Raw genomic sequence first — 19,335 nt, 5'->3', positions numbered from 1 at the left:
AGTCCCATATATCTTATCTCAAATAATCCTATCTCGAGAAGCCCAGTCTATTAATTTCATGAAGTAAGGAGAGAATCATTTAACACGTATCACTCATAGCACAGTGCCCAACACATAGCAGACAGTCAAAAACATTTCTGAGCTAATAGAATGGATGAATTAATTAAGCTTGCTTATGTGCTAAATTGCTTCAGTCATGTTCAACTCTCTGTGATCCTATGGACTATAGCCCACCAGGCTCCTCTGTACACGGGATTCTCCAGGCAATAGATAAGAGCCTGGATTATAGCTGGTACACAATAAACAGTATTTATATGTTTTCATTCATAGCGACCCAGGTCTTCAAGTTCAATTAACAGCAAGCTTTGGAAGTCAGTACCGATTTCCCACTTAATCTGAACCTTAGGGTTTCCCTGGTGACTCAGAGGATAAAGAATCTTTCTGCAATGCAGGAGATCCCTGCTGGAACCCTAGGTCGGGAAGATACCCTGGAGAAGAGAATGGCAACCCACTCCAGTATTCTTGCCTGGAGAATTGTATGGACAGGGGAGCCGAGGGGTTGCAGAGTCTGACAGGACTGAGTGACTAACACTTTCACTTTAGCTTTCACATTTCTCCTAGCTCCACAGTTGCGTGTTGCATTTTTTCTGCCCTCAAACCACCCATGGTTGCTTGTGGGAATCGAGTACAGTGGCTCTGATGGTAAAGAATCTGCCTGCCAATGCAAGAGACAAAAAAGATGTGGGTTTGATCCCTGGGGCCGGAAGATCCCCTGGAGTAGGAAATGGCAACCCACTCCAGTATTCTTGTCTGGAGATTCCCATGGACAGGGGAGCCTGGTGGGCTATATAGTCCATAGGGTTGCAAAGAGTAGGACATGACTGAAGCGACTTAGCACACATCAAGATGGAGTTGTTTTCTGGTTAGGGCTCTGCTGTTTGTATTAATATTTCTTTTGCCTTTTGTTATGGGATGGGCCCCAATTCTTCATCTCAATCTTCTCAACAGTAAGACTGGAGTTAGATGATGAGCAGTAAAGCTGAACAGTTTTAACTTGGTCCTATGGAGCTGTTCTTGTGAGCTTACGACCAAGATGGCAGGTTTGGTGGAAGAGTCCATGGGCTGTAGAGGATGGGTAGAGTCAGCAACAGGAAAGCTCTCCCACCAGACAGGGCTCTTCTAGCAACAGGGAACCAGGGTCGCACACCTGAAGTGTGGGCCTTGGCTCCCCGGGACTGGGGGCCTGGACTGCGTCGGGCTCCCCCGGGCCGCTAGGGCGCGCTGCAGGCTGCCCAGCACCCCCCACCCCGGAAGCCGTCTCACTGCGCGTCCGGCCTGCGCCGGGAGCCAAACTTTTCAGTCCTCCGGAAACGGACCCCGGACCGGCAACGGCTGGGTGTGGTGCGACGGTCGTGGCTGGCGCGACTGGAGCTAGAGGAGTAAAGGGGTGCGAGCCTGGATTCCGCTCCGTGGTGGAGCACCATGGACGAAGCGGGCAGCTGTGCAAGCGGCGGAGGCTTCCGCCCGGGCGTGGACAACCTGGACGAGCCGCCCAACAGCCGCATCTTCCTGGTGATCAGCAAGTACACTTCCGAGTCGGTGCTGAGGGAGCGCTTCTCGCCGTTTGGGGAAATCCAGGACATCTGGGTGGTGCGGGACAGGCACACCAAGGAGTCCAAGGGCATCGCCTTCGTCAAGTTTGCCCGCAGCTCGCAGGCCTGTAGGGCCATGGAGGAGATGCATGGCCAGTGCCTCACCCCCAGCGACACCAAGCCCATCAAGGTGCGGGTGCCCGGGACGCGATGTCCTGGCTGGGGGGCGCAGGGGAGCGGTTTCGGGGTGCGGGAAGGGCAGTGCATTCGCTCGCGGGAGCGGTCCGGGGATGAGGCGAGGGAAGGACCGCGTTGCAAAGAGGGTTTCCCAGGACCTCCCTGCGCGAAAATCTGCAAGAGGGTGCGGGAGATAAGGGAGGCGGAGAGAACACCCTCTTCCGGGTCGGGCCAGGTTTCTGCGGCTACCCGGGCGGAGAGCTGCGGTGGCTGGGCCTTTCCCCACTCCCGCCGTCACTAATTCAGCTCCCAACTCCGACCGTGACCTGCTATGAGAACTTTTGTTACTCTCCTCTCTCAGACGTCTTGGTTTACCACGTATAAAAGTAGTTAACTCTACTTTTCCCCACGTCGGTAAGGTGCTTAACAACTTGATAAAAGTAGATTTAATTGTGGCCCTCTGAAGTTAGGCATTTTCCCAGTACCAAACAAAAGTATACATGTATATAATATTTAAGTGCGGGTAATTAAAACTACTACTATTGACTGTCACACTTATGTAAAAATTTGTAATTTTTACGAATTATAAATAAACCCCTTTGTGAAGGTATTAATGTCATATTGTTACTGTCACTTCTCTTTGAAAGCGGATCAAAGTAAACTGCCTTAAAAAGAGCCAAATTAAGAAAAAAAAAGCGGAAAACGAGCCAAATCATTGTGATGATAGTGTAAATTGTCTTACTATTAAATGCTTCTTGGCATACTCCTAGTTTACTTTGGTGGTATTTATAGTTAGTTTCCACATCTAATTTATCTGTAAAATTAGTATACTGACACATGGCAGGAAGGGTGATTTTGAGGGTTATCTGATTTAATCTATTCTTTTAGCACAGTGCCTGGTATAAGATAAGCCCTCTTGTACCATGTTTGTCCATAGCAACAGCCTCTTCCCTATAGTTCCTTTAGCAGAAAACAGAGGAGCCGGGAAATGCCAAACACATTAGACAATAGGCATTCCATCTCCTCCCACCTTCTAAAACCGTCTGAAATAAGTCAAAACAGATCATTAATGAAGTTAAGTGTAAGGCCACAGCATATAAAATCGAGGGGACAAACTTTCTACAAAGAGTCAATAAATATTTTAGGCTTTGTGACTCACATACAGTCTCTGTCATACATTCTTTTTGTTTTTTAACAACCCTCAAAAAAATATAAAAGCAGTTCTTAGATTATGGACTATAGAAAAGCAGGAAGTTGAAGTTTGTTGACTCCTGCACTTGGTTGATAATTTTCATCTTCTTTCAATTATGATCTTAGCAGAGAGAATTTCTGTACTTTGAATATAACCACAGCAGTCTCCTGGGAAGCTTTCCAAACTGCCCCAAGTTTGAAACATATAGACCCCCTCTTTCCTTGATTAAATTCCTACAAGAGAAGTAAAAGTCTCAGCACTAAAATGTATCCTTCCCTTTTAGCCACAGAGAAATTAAATGGTTCCCAAAGATAAAGTTTAAATTTTGTTTGTCATATTGCCCACTCAGTTTCAGTCAGAGGGTTTTTGGACTACAGTGCTTGGCTGGACTTAAGTTCACTCTTCACAGTGCCCACCGTGTTCCACTGCATTATTGTGGGGTTTGGTTTTTTTTTCTGTTTTTCAGTATTTTCAGTTAAATTAATTCAGCTTCAGTTTTCTTCATGTACTTTGCTTTTGCAAAGTTTCAAAAATCCTACAAGATAAATAAGAAAATTTTAATAACAGGCCTACAGCCAAAAAGGATTGTACAAATGAGTCCAATAAGTGATCAACTATATTATCCTGAGGAAGAGGGTAAAACCTAGAAACTGGAAGAATAAAATATTATGCGAAATCATCAAGTAGGTGGTTAATTATTACACATATCTACTTAGATATTGTCTCCTCTATCAGAAATTTGAAATGCTCCAGTCTTCTAAAATTTAGAAACTTGTGATCTGATGGCAACTCCAGTCACAAAGAGTACTTCAGACTTTTTTTCTCCTAGTGTCTTCTCATATACTTAAAGGTTCCCTATTTGTATTTCCCTACAGACCATCCATTACTTAATATATCCACTGGACTAACTTTCTAGTGGGCTATTTCTATGTTATTTAGTACTCTATACTTAATACCTTATACAGTGTTTGGCATTTGGTATGTTTATTGAAGGAATAACATGGAAGTAGATGTTCTCTAGGGATGTCTCCAGCTATATTTTGTAAGCAAGGTTCTACACCTCTGTGACAGCTGCTTTCCAAGCAAATATAATGACCCTCTTTTTCAGGATTTCTAAAATATTTATAAATTCTTTGGTTTTTTAGTTACTGCCTCCTACTCTGGAATTTCAGAGGTTCAGGTTTTCCCCACTGAGTGGTATATAGCCCCTCTTCAAAGACAGAAGAAGACAGAAGAAATTCAAGGGCCCTGTATTATGGTGATTTACATTAATTCTATTACATTTCTTCAAGTTACGAAAAATAAGTGTAGCCATTATGCTCGTAGCTCTATAAACAAATCCATAACTGTAGTTAACACATGCTTCTAGAATAGTGTAAAACCAAAGCAATTTTAAAAATAAAAGCAATACCACAAAGCAAATTACACTCCAAGTAATAACCTAATGTCACAGATGATATTTCAGTAGATCTTAATTGCTAATAGAGAAATAGAGCCTCAGTTCATTGTGTGCATTTTCTTGCTCACATAAGTCATTCAGGTGGTCACTGAGATGATCCAGAATATAGTTGGGTTATCTCTTTTAAGGATTAATATTAGAAAGCAAGCAAAAATATGGCCATCTAGACTTAAATCCAACTATATCAATATTAAACATAAACTGGCTCCTATTAAAAGTCGGGGATTGTCAGGATTTTTTTTTGAAGGCCAAACTAAGTGCTGTTTACAAGTGATGCAGTTTAAGTATAAAGATACAAAGTGGTTGAAAGTATTGACTGAAAGAATAGAAAAAGTTGATAAAAGGATAGAGAAAGCTGGTATGGTATCAGACAAAAATGGTTTTCAACAGGAAAAGTATTAACAATAATTTCCTAAAAATAAAAATATCAGTCAAAAAGTACAAAATAATTCCAAATGTTTATGCAGCCAATAGTAGAACTTCAGAATATATGAAGCATTATTAATAGAACTAAAAGGAGAAAAGATAAATTCATAATCATATTTTGACACTCAGTCTCTGATGGAAAAGGAAACAAAGTAAGTATGTGTGACATTTTAGTAACACTTAATCAACTAGGTAACTGACATTTGTTGACCACTACCGGAAAATCACAGAGGACACATTCTCTCTCTGCACTGCCTCTTGCTCTTGGTATATGTGTGTGAGTCGCTCAGTTGTGTAGTCATGTCCGACTCTGCGATCCTGTGAACTGAAGCTCACCAGGCTCCTCTGTCCATGGAATTCTCCAGGCAGAATTACTGGAGAGGGTTGCCATTCCCTTCTCTAGATCTTCCCAACCCAGGGATTGAACCCAGGTCTCCACATTGCGGACAGATTAAATACAAAAGGAAAAAAAAATTTGAAAAAAATCATAATGTGATGATTAGTGTCATCTCATAAAAAGTCACTGCAATAAAATTTGCTTTAAAATGTTGTTTGATGAGAGCCTATCACATTGTATGTAACCTAACAGGAATCTTACACTAGTAATGAAGTAAGTATTCTTAAGAAATAGAAAAACAGTTGACTGATATTTCTGCATTTTTCTTTGGGGTTTGTTTGTTTCTTAGGTTTTCATTGCTCAGTCCAGATCATCTGGAAGTCACCGAGATGTTGAAGATGAAGAACTTACAAGAATATTTGTTATGATACCAAAGTCCTACACAGAAGAAGATCTACGGGAAAAATTTAAGGTGCTTCTAATAGCTGACGTTCGTGATAATTTACAGTCTTAAATTGGTTGTACAATTACTAAATCTTACGTTGTTTGAATTAGATCATTAGATCGGTGATGGAGAATTAAAAAACTTTTTAAGTCACTTATTTCAATCTAGCTTTTAAATGTTAAAACTAAAATAATTTTTTTGAAAATATATATGAAACCTGGAAAATATTAATGATGGTGTTTCTCTCCCATTTAGCAAAAATACAGATTCAGGAAATTGAAGTGTAAAGCTCAGAGTTTTAAATAAGGTCACATACCTAATTATGCAGTGGGGCCATTTTTCATGCCCAGGCTGTCTGAATCCAGAATCTGCTCTTGGTCTTGAAGGTTTCAAAGCACCCTCTTAACACTGGTCTCTGTTGCCTCTCACAGAGGTACATCAGTGTATGAACTGTACTATCTCACATTTACTATAAGCTTGTGATGTGTTGATGTACTTATTCACATACAGGCTTATCCTTTATCATTTATGTTTTAAAATTAGGCCTTTGAAGGAGTTATACTGAAAGAAAAAAAAAACTACCTATAGCTCTCAGTTTAGCCACTTTAGCTAGATTGTAGTCAGTGTAATTTGGAGACGACTTAAAATCTCTTTTTAGCCTTTGAATTTTATATGCAGTGATACACTTTCACAAAATCTATTTCAAAAGTAATTTTAAAATTGTCTTTTGAGTTGTAATTTTTATTTTTCAGTGCCTTCCCAACTACTGAATCACTGTGGGCAATAAGCAAGAAGGAAAACAAGTAATAAAAAGTAATTTTAAAACTTCCTCTGTCCTACCTAAATGAGGATTGAATAAAATACTTAAAAAATGACAAATACTAAATATATATACTCCATATTTTCTCCCAATAGTAAGAAAACAGTTCATACATTCTATACTGACAAACTTTTATCCTTTTCTGAGTGAACACATATGGCATTTTTATGTATATATAGTAAAGTTACTAATTGGTGTCTGTAAAATAAATAATAAATAGAATTTATATCCTATATTTCTTCCAACATTAAAAGTAAACACTTAACCACATATTTCTTACATAGAGTATTAACTTTTTGAGTGAACCAGGATATTTTAAAGATGTACTTTGAGAAGCACTGCTTTAAAAGAATACATAATTATTTATTTATGTTTATGTTAAAAGGCAGATAAATAATTATAGGTAATATTTACTGAGTGTTGACTATGTCCCAGACCCTGTATAGGCACTTTAGGTGTATTTGTTCTTTTAACCCTTAAAACAACCCTCTGTGTAGGTACAGCTATTAGCCCCATTTACCACGTAAGGAGATAGACTCAGAGAGGGCAACTCAGCTGCCCAGTTTTTAAGTGGCTGAGCCAAGATTTGAATAAAGAAGATTCAGTTCCAGAGTCTCTGCTTAACCATCACTGAGTAAGGCTTTGAAGCTATCCAGACCGTGAACAAATTCTTACTCTATCTCCATGGCTTTGGCAAGTTATTTGATTTCTCTAAGGCCCAGTGTCCTTGTCTGTGAAATAAGCAATGTAACATATATATCCTTGAAGGACTGTTGTAACAATAAAGTGATATATGTAAAGCAAATGTTCAGAAAATAAGAAGCATCATTATTTTGGTTATGTTATTATTTGGTTTTTATCATCATTAAGATTATTTTTCTAGCACCTTATTAGTTTGTGACATACTTATTCCATTATTAAAAATAGTTTCTGTTTTCTTTTTTTAGCAAGCAAGAAGATCAGTAAACAGATTTTAAGTTAGTTCTGAAATCTGTTCAGTTTATTAATCTTGACTCCTCTAAGATCATTTCTTTTAACTCTCATAGGTGTTTGGAGATATCGAGTATTGCAGCATTATTAAGAATAAAGTAACTGGAGAAAGTAAAGGCTTGGGCTATGTTCGATACTTAAAACCATCACAAGCTGCCCAAGCAATAGAAAACTGTGATCGAAGTAAGGATGTGTTCATTTATCATTGTTATTTGAAAAAGTGCTAATCTAATTATCTGAATAGTTGTTTGTGCTAATAGCCATACCTGCTAATTTAATCTCAACAATGGTATTTTAAATATATACAGTCTTAGGGTGAAAATAATTTGGGGGTTATTATTAAGCATTCATTGAGGCACTGTCTTGAAAAATATAAGCAACTGCATTAACTCATTAAGTGAAAATGCTGTTGTCCTAGTTTCATTAGTATTCCTACAGGGCTTTAGGGTTTATTAAATTATTTTAGAATTTTAGAAATTAAAAACATTGACTAACCCTTTCAGGTTGGGTTTGTTTTTGTTTTTGTTTTTAATATTTATTCTTTGTATTTTAAAGAAATTCAAGTAGTCTGTAATATTTGTTTGTGTATGACTTAAACCCTAAATAGAAGTAAGTATACTAATAAATATATAATTAATAAAGATAGGATTTTTAAGATTTGATAACTTTGGAAAGTAAATGCACATTGGGTTAATTTGAAGCTAGAGTGACATTACTGTTATTGGTGTACATTCTGAAGAATTAGAATTTTAGAGACCAAGGAAGATATTCTTTGTTGTCATACTTCTGATTATATTGAGCTTTAGAAATGAGATGTAGAATATTTATTTCAGTTAGTGGGTTTCAGGATATTATAAAATAAATACATACTGGAAATAATTATTGTTAATCAGTAGAGCGCTTAGATAATCCTAAGTTACACACCAAAATTTTCTCTTAGATCCTTCTAAATTTATCAACCAGCCAGCATTAATTGAGTACCTATGGTATATTCATCAATATAACTAGAGGGATACAACTGGAATTTATATAGCAACCCTGACATTTAAGGAATTTATAGCTATAAATTTAATAGCCATAAATTAAAATTTATAGCTATAAATTATCTTGGATAGCCAAGATCTAATAGGCAAAAAATAGTGGAAGAGTTAGAGGGTTTTTTTAAGCTCTTTGAAAGCAAGGTATATGTCTTCTTTATCAGTGTCTGTCACCCCAAGTACCTAGTCCTACTCTTAGTAGTTTTCAGTATAGTAGTGAGCCCTCAGTTAAGACTTACTGAGATCTCTAGCAAAGATTTTGTCATTTAGAGTAGTCTCAACAAAAATATGCCAAATGAAAAAATGTTTAAAAGTGTGTGATATTGCCTATCAGTGGTGAAAAACGAGTGCACCAGTACCGCATGGAAATACACCTGGAGTCGAGTCTGCATCTGGTGTGGAGTGGCCAGGACAGACGACGAGAGCAACGTTAGTGAAGACGCAAAATATCTAGAAATAAATACCTTTGCCTTACAGTGTGAAGGCAACAATCTGAGGAAACCTTGTTATTCCTGTTGAGAAAGTAATCTAGGTACAATTGAACCATATTCAGGCGGTTATGAAAAGTTCAAGCTTAGTCCACATTAGAACTTCCCTTGAAGACTGCTTCAAGAGAAGAAAAATAGCAAAAACTATTTCAGGATCGGTGATCTAAGCACAGTATCAAGAGTGAATTTCCAGAGAAAGAATTCAAAGAGGCTGGTTTTATCCTTTTTGGAGCCACTGAATGATATGGTGAAAGCTGTGAACCTTCTCCCTTTGAAATACACCCACATGTGCATACACATAAAGCTCATTTTTGGACACCTGGTTAAAACTCTTAACCCAGAGGCAAATAGATCAGTCGAAAGATTGTTGTAATTAACTGAAGAGAATATGATTTTAAAACAGGCAGGGAAATTGGAGTAAAAGGTAGCATCCTCTAAGTACATTTCAAAGGAAGAATCTTGATGGCAGTTGGATGTGAAGAAGCACTGTTAGATTTTGATGTTGAGAAGCCTGAGGGAATGAATGATGATGTCATCTGTAATAGGGATTGATTGATCAGTGAATGAATGATGATGATTGATGTCATCTGTAGTAGGGATTGATTGATTGATTGATTGGAAAGGATAGGATAGAATCGCTGGTCTTTCATGTCTCTATTGACCCATAATTTGGGATTCTTGCTGTTTCTCATTTACTCTTTGCTGTCTTTCAAAAAAACAAAAAAATAGGTAAGTCTGGTGGAGATGGTTGTTTGTATAGATTTTGTTTTATACAATTATAAAACTAAATCAAGCAGTAGCAGTTGAATATATTTGTAAGTGTGTTAAATTTGCTATGAAGTTTGAAACTTATAGATTGTCTTTTTCAGGTTATAGGGCAATCTTGGCTGAACCTAAAAATAAATCATCTGAATCCTCAGAACAAGATTATTATAGTAATATGAGGCAGGAGACTTTGGGACATGAACCTAGGGTAAATATGTTTTCATTTGGTAAGTAGGCTATCTTTACTTTAATGGTATAAGTAGTAAATATTCAGTCTGATTTGGAGGTTTTTTTTTTTTTTAATATTCTTATATCAGCAGTCTAAATCTCACACAGTACATAAGAGAATTTATAGGGTTTTTTTTTTAAGTTGGTCATGATCCCTAATGTCCTTATTCTTTAACATTTATTTTAACTTATTTCCAGTTAGGGTTTTTTTATGGCTAGTTTTGCATTATCTAAGTGTTACACTATGTCACTGTTGTTATGTGACGATGAGTTGCTGCGTGTCTGATTGAGTTGCTGATCAAGAAGTCTGGAAAACTTACATAGCTATCCCCTCAGTATGAATTCTAAAATTTTATGCCTAAATTACTGATGCTTTAAAATTAGGGTTAGAGAAAAGAGCAGAATGATAAAAGTAAAAGTTAAAAAAAGGGGGGAAATGTATGATGATAGTGAGACCTGTAACTGTTATTTAGCATAAACGTCCTTTTAGGTGAAACACTTGCCATATTTTGCAGTTTTGCATAGTAAGCATATTCCTGTGAATTTAGACTACACATTTCTGCTTACATTTTTGAACAGAGGCGAGGAAATGGGGGGAGTTGTCTGTTTTCTCATCGTGTCTCTGCTGATAGTGCTGATATGATGACCACCATCCTACAGAAAACAGTGCCTTAGATCAATGCAGAGGACTTAATGACAGTTCATTTTATTTTCTGGTACTTAAAATGTTAAATGAATCTTTGAATAGAAATGTAAAGATCTGCTTTTTTTTCTGTATTGTTGGAGAACAACAATCTGAATTTTCAAGTTTTGACAAGAATGACAACAGAGGCCAGGAAGCTATCTCCAAACGCCTGTCAGTTGTATCAAGAGTTCCTTTTACTGAAGAGCAGCTTTTCAGCATTTTTGATATAGTACCAGGCTTGGAATACTGTGAAGTCCAACGAGATCCTTATTCTAGCTATGGTAAAATAATGTCTTTATTGTTTGTAAATGTACTGTGGTCTGTTAAAATGGCTTTTCTACAGTGGCACTTTTAAAAATTTTTTATTGGAGGACAGTTGCTTTACAATGTCATGTTTCAGATGTACAGTAAAGTGAATCAGTTAAAACATGTACCTGTATCCACCCTTTTTTAGATTCTTTTCCCATATAGGTCACTATAGAGTGCTGAGTGGGGTTCCCTGTGCTAGACAATAGGTCCTTAATAGCTATCTGTTTTATATATAGTAGTGTTACATGTCAATCCCAATCTCCCAGTTTATCCTCACCCCCCCCCAAAAACGCTCTTCAAAAGAATGTGAAATATGTGAGTCTGATCTGAAACCCTCTCTTCCCTACTTTTTGGTTTTCATACATTTATCCCTTTTTCTCTCTATGTCATTTCAGCTAGCCAAGATGACTGTATATTCTTTTCGTATATCACTTCTCAATTCATTTCCTACTCAGTATGATACGGAAAATTTTAGAATTTTGAAGTTTATTTCATAGAATTGAAATATTAAGAAAACTTCATTGGTTTTTAAGGTGTATCTCTGTCATACAAGAAAAGCCAGCATCTTTAAATTCTTTGGATAGAACTTAAGCTAATGATATTGTTTTTTAAAAAAATATCATATTCATGTTTCTACGAAAATCTGGTTCATATTTTGCTTTATAGGAACACGACTGTTGAACACATGTATCAATATAAAAGAATTTTGTTTTCTGATACATTTCATTATATATTATTAATGTTGTGATATTAGTGTCTTTCTGTGTTGTTTTATCTTTGTGACAACACAGACTCTAGGTATTCAGTCTCCTTTCTTTTTAATTCCCATATATTCTCTGCTTTTTTCTAGGTCATGGAGTGGTTCAGTATTTTAATGTAGCATCAGCTATTTATGCAAAATACAAGTTACATGGATTTCAGTACCCTCCTGGAAATCGGATAGGTGTTTCCTTCATTGATGATGGGAGTAATGCAACAGAGTAAGTACCATTCCAGGAGCTAGTCTAAAGCCAAACATTGGGTGTGCTTGCCATGACTGGGAGAATAAAAATGGAAAACAATTGACCTCTCAGGTGAGGAAGTCATGCAAAGCAAGTTATTGTTGAGAGACTTGAGTATTTCTAGTTTTCTGTAAATTACCTGTTCTTATCTCCAGTCTCCTTAGGAAAATGGCAACGCAGATGGTAGCTGCACAGCTTGCATCAATGGTGTGGAATAACCCAAGTCAGCAGCAATTGCTGGTAAGTAGGTAAGAATTTAACATTATAGTACCCCATTAGGGTATAAAATAAATGTGGCCTCTGTTTATTACCTGTGTAAGAAAATGTTCAGAGATATAGTAAAAGACCACATCAGTTCAGTTCAGTTCATTTGCTCAGTCGTGTCCGACTCTTTGCAACCCCATGAATCGCAGCACGCCAGGCCTCCCTGTCCATCACCGACTCCCAGAGTCTACCCAAACCCATGCCCATTGAGTCGGTGATGCCATCCAGCCATCTCATCCTCTGTCGTCCCCTTCTCCTCCTGCCCCCAATCCCTCCCAGCATCAGGGTTTTTTCCAATGACTCAACTCTTCGCATGAGGTAGCCAAAGTACTGGAGTTTCAGCTTCAGCATCAGTCCTTCCAATGAACACCCAGGACTGATCTCCTTTAGGATGGACTGATTGGATCTCCTTGCTGTCCAAGGGACTCTCAAGAGTCTTCTCCAATACCATAGTTCAAAAGCATCAATTTTTCGGCACTCAGCTTTCTTCACAGTCCAGCTCTCACATCCATACATGACCACTGGAGAAACCATAGCCTTGAGCAGATGGACCTTTGTTGGCAAAGTACTGTCTTTGCTTTTTAATATGCTGTCTAGGTTGGTCATAACTTTCCTTCCAAGGAGTAAGCGTCTTTTAATTTCATGGCTGCAGTCACCATCTGCAGTGATTTTGGAGTCCCAAAAAATAAAGTCTGACACTGTTTCCACTGTTTCCCCATCTATTTCCCATAAGGTGATGGGACCAGATGCCATGATCTTAGTTTTCTGAATGTTGAGCTTTAAGCCAACTTTTTCACTCTCCTCTTTCACTTTCATCAAGAGGCTTTTTAGTTCCTCTTCACTTTCTGCCATAAGTGTGGTGTCATCTGCATATCTGAGGTTATTGATATTTCTCCCGGCAATCTTGATTCCAGCTTGTGCTTCTTCCAGCCCAGCGTTTCTCATGATGTACTCTGCATATAAGTTAAATAAGCAGGGTGACAATATACAGCCCTGCCATACTCCTTTTCCTATTTGGAACCAGTCTGTTGTTCCATGTCCAGTTCTAACTGTTGCTTCCTGACCTGCATACAGGTTTCTCAAGACCACATAGGTGCCATGATAACACATCTATTTTTAGCTCTTGACTTATTATAAAATCCCTAAAGTGTGGTTTTTTTCTTTTTCTCACTTTGAACCTAATTCTCCAATAGCAATTTGGAGGAAGTTCTGGATCACAGCTGCCTCAAATCCAGACGGATGTTGCACTACCATCATGCAAAAAAAAAGCTCCTCCTGACACTCCTGTGAAGGAAAGACTTTTTATCGTGTTTAATCCACATCCTTTGCCTTTAGATGTACTAGAGGATATATTCTGGTAAGATTTCAGTTCCATAGAGTTATATTTTATTTTACCTTACTATTTAAAACTTTTTTTATTTTTTTGGCCACGCATCATGTAGGATCTTAGTTCCCCAACTAAGGACCAAACCCACACCTTCATTGGAAGTGCAGAGTCATACCAGGACTTACCTGGTGGTCCAGTGATTAAGACAGTATGCTTCCAATGCAAGGCATGCAAGTTCGATCCCTGGTGTGGAACTAAGATCTCATATGCTGTGTACAGCAGCCAAAACAAAATTTGTTTTAATTTTAATAAATATTTTAAAATAATATAATTTATTTAAACTAGACATTTAAGCATTCTTGCAATCTGGAAACTTCCTGTGTCCAATACCTCTCAGGTGGAGATGATTTGTTCTGTGGTTGTAAAAAGTTTGTGGTTTTGTATCACCTTTAAAAATACATAGTTAGTTATCTCCTTTTCTTTGTTATTTATATGTCTTAAATCCCCACACAGAATTTCCTTCTATTTTGTTTTGAAGACATAAAACATATAGTATTATTTTGTAAGTTACATACATAGAATGAACAAATCATTTGTTTCTTGATAGAAAATACATGTGTATAGATCTGGCCTAGAGAATTCTTTTCCTTTTCCTTTGCAGTTATAATTCAACTGAACAGTGTTTATTAAGCATCTTCTATTTTGTCAGCACGCTATTGGATCCTTAAGAATAATATAATTACATTGAGTAAAAAATTACTTGATTGTAATGCTTACTATTATATATAATAAGTATTAAAAAAGGGAAGACGCTTGTTTCTAGTATAACTTCTTTAACATTTTCTTTTTGATCTTTTCCTATTTGCCTTACAACAATGTTAGTGAATTAAAAGATAGATAGAAAACTTGTTAAAGAGTTTCACAAAATATCAGCAATGTGGTTCAAGTGTTTTGATTTTTATCTAACTTATTTATTCTGTTTCTTTTTTGGACCTCTCTTCTGTACCTGCTAAGTGCCAGAGACATTGTGTAAACAAACATTATATCAATATTATATAAACAAGACATAATAGCTCTTATCCTCTTAGAACTGATCACATGTAGGAGACAGATAAGTGAATAGGAAATTACAACCTAGAGAGGTTAGTGTTGTGAAAAGGATGTTCAGGCTATGAAATATATGGGAGGGGCAACCGCTTGAGAAAGTCAGAGAATGCTTCTTGGAAGAAGAAAGGTTTCTCTGGAGGATAAAGATAATTTAGCCAAGGAAGAAACTTGGGCATGTGGGTGGTTACTCCTGCCAGAGAGAACATGAAAAGAGGTTGTGGGAATATAGGATTTAGGAGATGAGGAAAGATGGAGCAGGAAGAGCTCAGGGACCCAAGTCAAGAAAGGCCCACAAGCTGTTAGGGAGTTCATCCTTACCCTGGAGGCAGAAAGAGCGGCCAGAGGAACTCTGTGGGAGGAAATGATCCTTTCTGTGTTTTAGAAAAATCACTCAGAAGACAGAGTAGAGAATGGGTTGGAGAGGGATAAGCCCAGGGTGCAGGGAAACTAGTGAAAAAGGTATTTGTTGTTGTTTTTGTTCAGTTGCCCAATCTGAAGCTTTGCAACCCCATGGACTGCCACACACCAGGCTTCCCAGTCCTTCACCATCTCCTGGAGCTTACTCATACTCACGTCCATTGAGTCGGTGATGCCATCCAACCATCTCATCCTCTGCTGTCCCCTTTTCCCCCTGCCTTCTGTCTTTCCCAGCATCAAGGTCTTTCCAGTGAGTCAGCTCAGGTGGCCAAAGTATTGGAGTTTCCACTTCAGTTTCAGTCCTTCCAATATTCAGGACTGATTTCCTTTAGGATTGACTGATTTGAACTCCTTGCAGTACAAAGGACTCTCAAGAGTCTTTTCAGCACCTCAGTTTGAAAGCATCAATTCTTTGGTGCTCAGCTTTCTTTATGGTCCCACTCTCACATCCATACATGACTACTGCAAAAACCATAGCTTTGACTATACAGACCTTTGTTGAAGAAGGTATTAGAATAAACTAAGAAAAAGATAATGATGCTCAGAATGAGGAAAAAGACCTGAGTGAGAGGGAAGAGAAATTAACTGATAGAGGAAATGTTTAACAAGAAAAAGTGACACGTACTAGATTGGATGTGCGGAAAGGAGTGAAAATGGAGTCCAGAATGGATCCTGACTTTTAGACCTGAGCACCTATGCTTAACAGTTTCAGTTGATCTCTTTTTCTTCCTTTTTTTTTTTTTTTTAAACTTTCAGTCGTTTTGGTAACCTGATTGAAGTTTACCTCGTGTCAGGAAAAAATGTGGGGTATGCCAAGTATGCCGATAGACTAAGTGCTAACGATGCCATTACAACTTTACATGGAAAGATCCTGAATGGAGTCAGACTCAAAGTTATGTTGGCAGACTCCCCAAGAGAAGAATCTAACAAACGACAAAGAACTTACTGATTCTTTAGGTAAGGTCTTTATAATATAAATTCTAAAACACATTGGCTAAATAGTATAATGTAAGGAATATATATAGAATTTCTTTTTAGGGATTTAGAAGTTGTTGGTTAAAAGCACTGTGACTTAAAAGTTTGCTGATAATTTTTACAATATATTTTTTAAACTTGGACTTTTTAAACTTAAAAAAAAGTCTTTTATGTTTATTGGGAGAATGTTTTTGTCCTTCTGTAAAATCAGATTTCAATTTAGAAAATTAAATAGTATTTGTGTATGTGTGTGAATGTTTTAGATATTAAGAATTGGACTTCACTGTATGGTTACATAAACTCTAAAATTAGAAGACTTCTAAAGATTTTTTTAGCTAAAATCTTAAGTTATGAATTGAGGTAATTTATGACAGTCTTTTGGAGGAGGACATGGCAAACCACTCTAGTATTCTTGCCTGAAGAGTCCCATGGACAGAGGAGCCTGATGGGCTACAGTCCATGGGGTCATAAAGAGTCGGACACTACTGAAGCGACTTAGCACGCCCATGACAGTCTTTATAAAGTATGTCTTGACAGGCATTAGTGAAATGCCTGAAAAGCAATATCTAATACAGTTGACCCTTGAACAACACAAGTTTGAACTGCATGTATCCACTGTGGACATGTGGATGTTTTCAGTAGTAAGTAATACAACACTGGATAGTACAACACTGGATCTGAAGTTGGTTGGGTCCAAGGTTGGTTGAATCTGTGGACGTAGAACTGTGGGTATGAAAGATCCACATTTATAAAAGGGTTCACGATAAGCGATACGCAGATTTTCAGCTGTGTAGAGGGTCACCACACCTAACATCCACATTGTTCAAGAGTCAATTATAAGGCATCTTTTTGGACTTAAATGGTATTTTTCTGGACTCATATTTGTGAATAAGTGCATTAAAACTATGCATTCAGAAATAAGTGCATTAAAACTACACATTCATGTACATATGTATAATTTCAAAAATAACCTTGACAGTTTACCAAAAACTCTTTGTCAGTTATACATAATACTACATACAGCCTTATGAATGCCTTTTTTGTTACTATTAAGAAATCAAACCTAAATTTCTATATATAGGACAGTTCACATCTCCACGGTTTGGGGAAACATTATTAAAAGTTAGCATTGTTCAACTCTTTCACTTTTTGGTTCTGGAAATGAATTCTGAGTTTCTGGGGAAGCTGAGTGCTTCCTTGTTTCCACATACGCACCCGCTTCCCAAGTCCACTGCTGGTCAAATAACAGCAGCTGGTAAGCACATCCGATTCAGTTTGAAGTTAACTGGCTCAAAAGCAGTTTTCTTTTCATGAGGTTTTCTTTTCTGACCAGTTACAAGAACTCGCAAGTATCAGAATGAATTGTCTGGGTCCTTGCTGCAGATGACTTTTCCTTGGCTGAAGTCACATGATTACTTCCTTCTTGCAGAAGGCACTTGTCGATAGGAAGTGCCCATTGGGCCATTATGAATATTTCAATTTAGAAATATTTTCAAATGTTATAAAATCCACTCCCATTACTCTATACAGTGTAGAAACATTAAATTTGCCAGTGAAAAAGAATTAACAAGTCTTTCTTAAAGCAGTTTTTTGTGTTTACAAATAAAATGTTAAGAACTGAATTCTCTTTAGACAAGCTGTCTTCTAAAATAGCATGCAAAGTTGCTTATTCATGTCTTTGACTCTTTCAAAATATAGGTAGTAATTCTTACTCTTATTCAAAGAATCTTTGTCCTTAAAAGAGGACAATACCAACTTCTTAATATGGGGAAAATACATAAATTATATATTTATATATATAATAATATATATATAAAATGAGTGAGCCTTTTATACAATAATTATTTATACAGTATAGAGGATATTAGACTTAAAATCAGAAGATCTAGAATTGGGATTCCAGCTCTGACACTTAACTGTGATTTGGCAGTTATCTTCACCTTTCTGAGGCTGAGTTTCTCCACAGGATTATTGAGAGAAAATGAGTCAGCAAAATTCCTTATAAAATAAAATTTTAAAATACTTTGCAAGTGTGAGCTAAAACTCATGTATTGGTGACTTCATTGAAACTTTTTATGTCATCTCATCAAAAACGGTCAGAAATTAAGTTTAATGGTACAAAACTGCCTTCTGGCCAGCAGGTGTGTGAGAGTGAAGCTTTAAAATACCATATTTATACTTCATCCAGTTCCCTAATTAGAGGAAGTGCGTATTCTTCAGCATGACTAGTCATAAAATACAAATCTATCCTTTTTCCCTTTGTTGAGCAGTTATACATATTCAGCGCAAAGATACAATAGGGTCAGATGAGTTGAAAACGGTAGGACATAATGAACTGTACTGGTTTTGAATGTCTTCTAGTTGTAGCACGGCTTTTTTATTTATTTTTCCTTTGAATCCTCATTTACTGTGAGTTTCATAATGAAATTCACCTCTTCTGTTAGTATATTAAATATATTATTTTAAGGTTCCATAAAATAGTATGAAGACTTTGCTAAATTTTACACGATTGTAGCCACTGAAGATTTTGGGAGACAGGAGGGGACATTTTTTCAGTTGTTTCTTTAATTTTAAGAGAACACAAACACTGCTTATGAAGGTTAGTTCTTTTAGTCTCTGAGAAAGAAGCTTAACTGAATTGTGCCTAGGAAATCAGAGAAGAAACTGGTCTAAGAATATCACTTTGAAAGTTGTTGAGTTCTATTTTGAGATAGATCTGATGTGCAAAATATGTTTCTCTATTTGAGGAAAACTCGAATTTTAGTATTTTAGAGCATCCTGATCTGTGTGTGTGTGTGTGTGTTTATAGGTCCATTTCCTTCTTTTTTTAATCACATAAAACAGTTTGTACAACTATCGCTTTTTTCACTTCCTCTGTTTTGTATCTTGACATACTGTTTTGAGGGAAATCCCTCTTAACTTTATCCTTGTTTCTCAATTATGATTGAACAATTATGGTTAAGTTAAGTTTAGCTACCTAAAAGAACAAAATATTTTAGCATACATGCTCTAGTTGGACTCGTGGTTAAGAAGACAAATACAAGCACCCACTCAGTCAGCCTGGTGGGTAGGGATAAAACCCAAAGGTGTCATCCTCAAATCATGCATAATTTTTGTATTCATTTTCCCTCCAAAAATTTAGTACCCACTTGCATCATCCTTCTCAGTGAGTTTGGTTTTGCTTATTTGGGGGCATCTGTGATTGAGTAAGCAGATAATATTGGGTGTATTGAAATACGGGAACAACTAACATTTTAAGAATACTATATACAACAGCTCTTTCCTTTCAGGTGA

At 37.0% G+C, this 19,335-nt stretch overlaps 1 protein-coding gene across 2 annotated transcripts; it reads left to right on the top strand.

Moving 5' to 3' along the window:
• The first annotated feature begins 1,334 nt into the window (after positions 1–1,334).
• RBM45 (RNA binding motif protein 45) lies at positions 1,335–16,023 on the top strand. Of its 2 annotated transcripts, none has more exons than XM_043894864.1 (9): positions 1,335–1,782; positions 5,533–5,655; positions 7,495–7,621; positions 9,833–9,955; positions 10,737–10,922; positions 11,801–11,930; positions 12,107–12,191; positions 13,409–13,572; positions 15,823–16,023. In XM_043894864.1, the coding sequence occupies exons 1-9, from the start codon at positions 1,483–1,485 to the stop codon at positions 16,013–16,015; spliced, it is 1,431 nt and encodes a 476-aa protein (XP_043750799.1). In that variant the 5' UTR covers positions 1,335–1,482; the 3' UTR covers positions 16,016–16,023. The 2 variants fall into 2 exon arrangements, with proteins under 2 accessions (XP_043750799.1, XP_043750800.1); XM_043894865.1 differs by having other exon boundaries at positions 1,340–1,782; positions 10,743–10,922.
• Positions 16,024–19,335: the final 3,312 nt, after the last annotated feature.

This window comes from Cervus elaphus, chromosome 33 (assembly GCF_910594005.1).
Source record: "Cervus elaphus chromosome 33, mCerEla1.1, whole genome shotgun sequence".
NCBI lineage: Eukaryota > Metazoa > Chordata > Mammalia > Artiodactyla > Cervidae > Cervus > Cervus elaphus.
The sequence above is the reverse complement of the archived record's forward strand: the minus strand, read 5'-3'. Positions and strand labels throughout refer to the sequence as shown.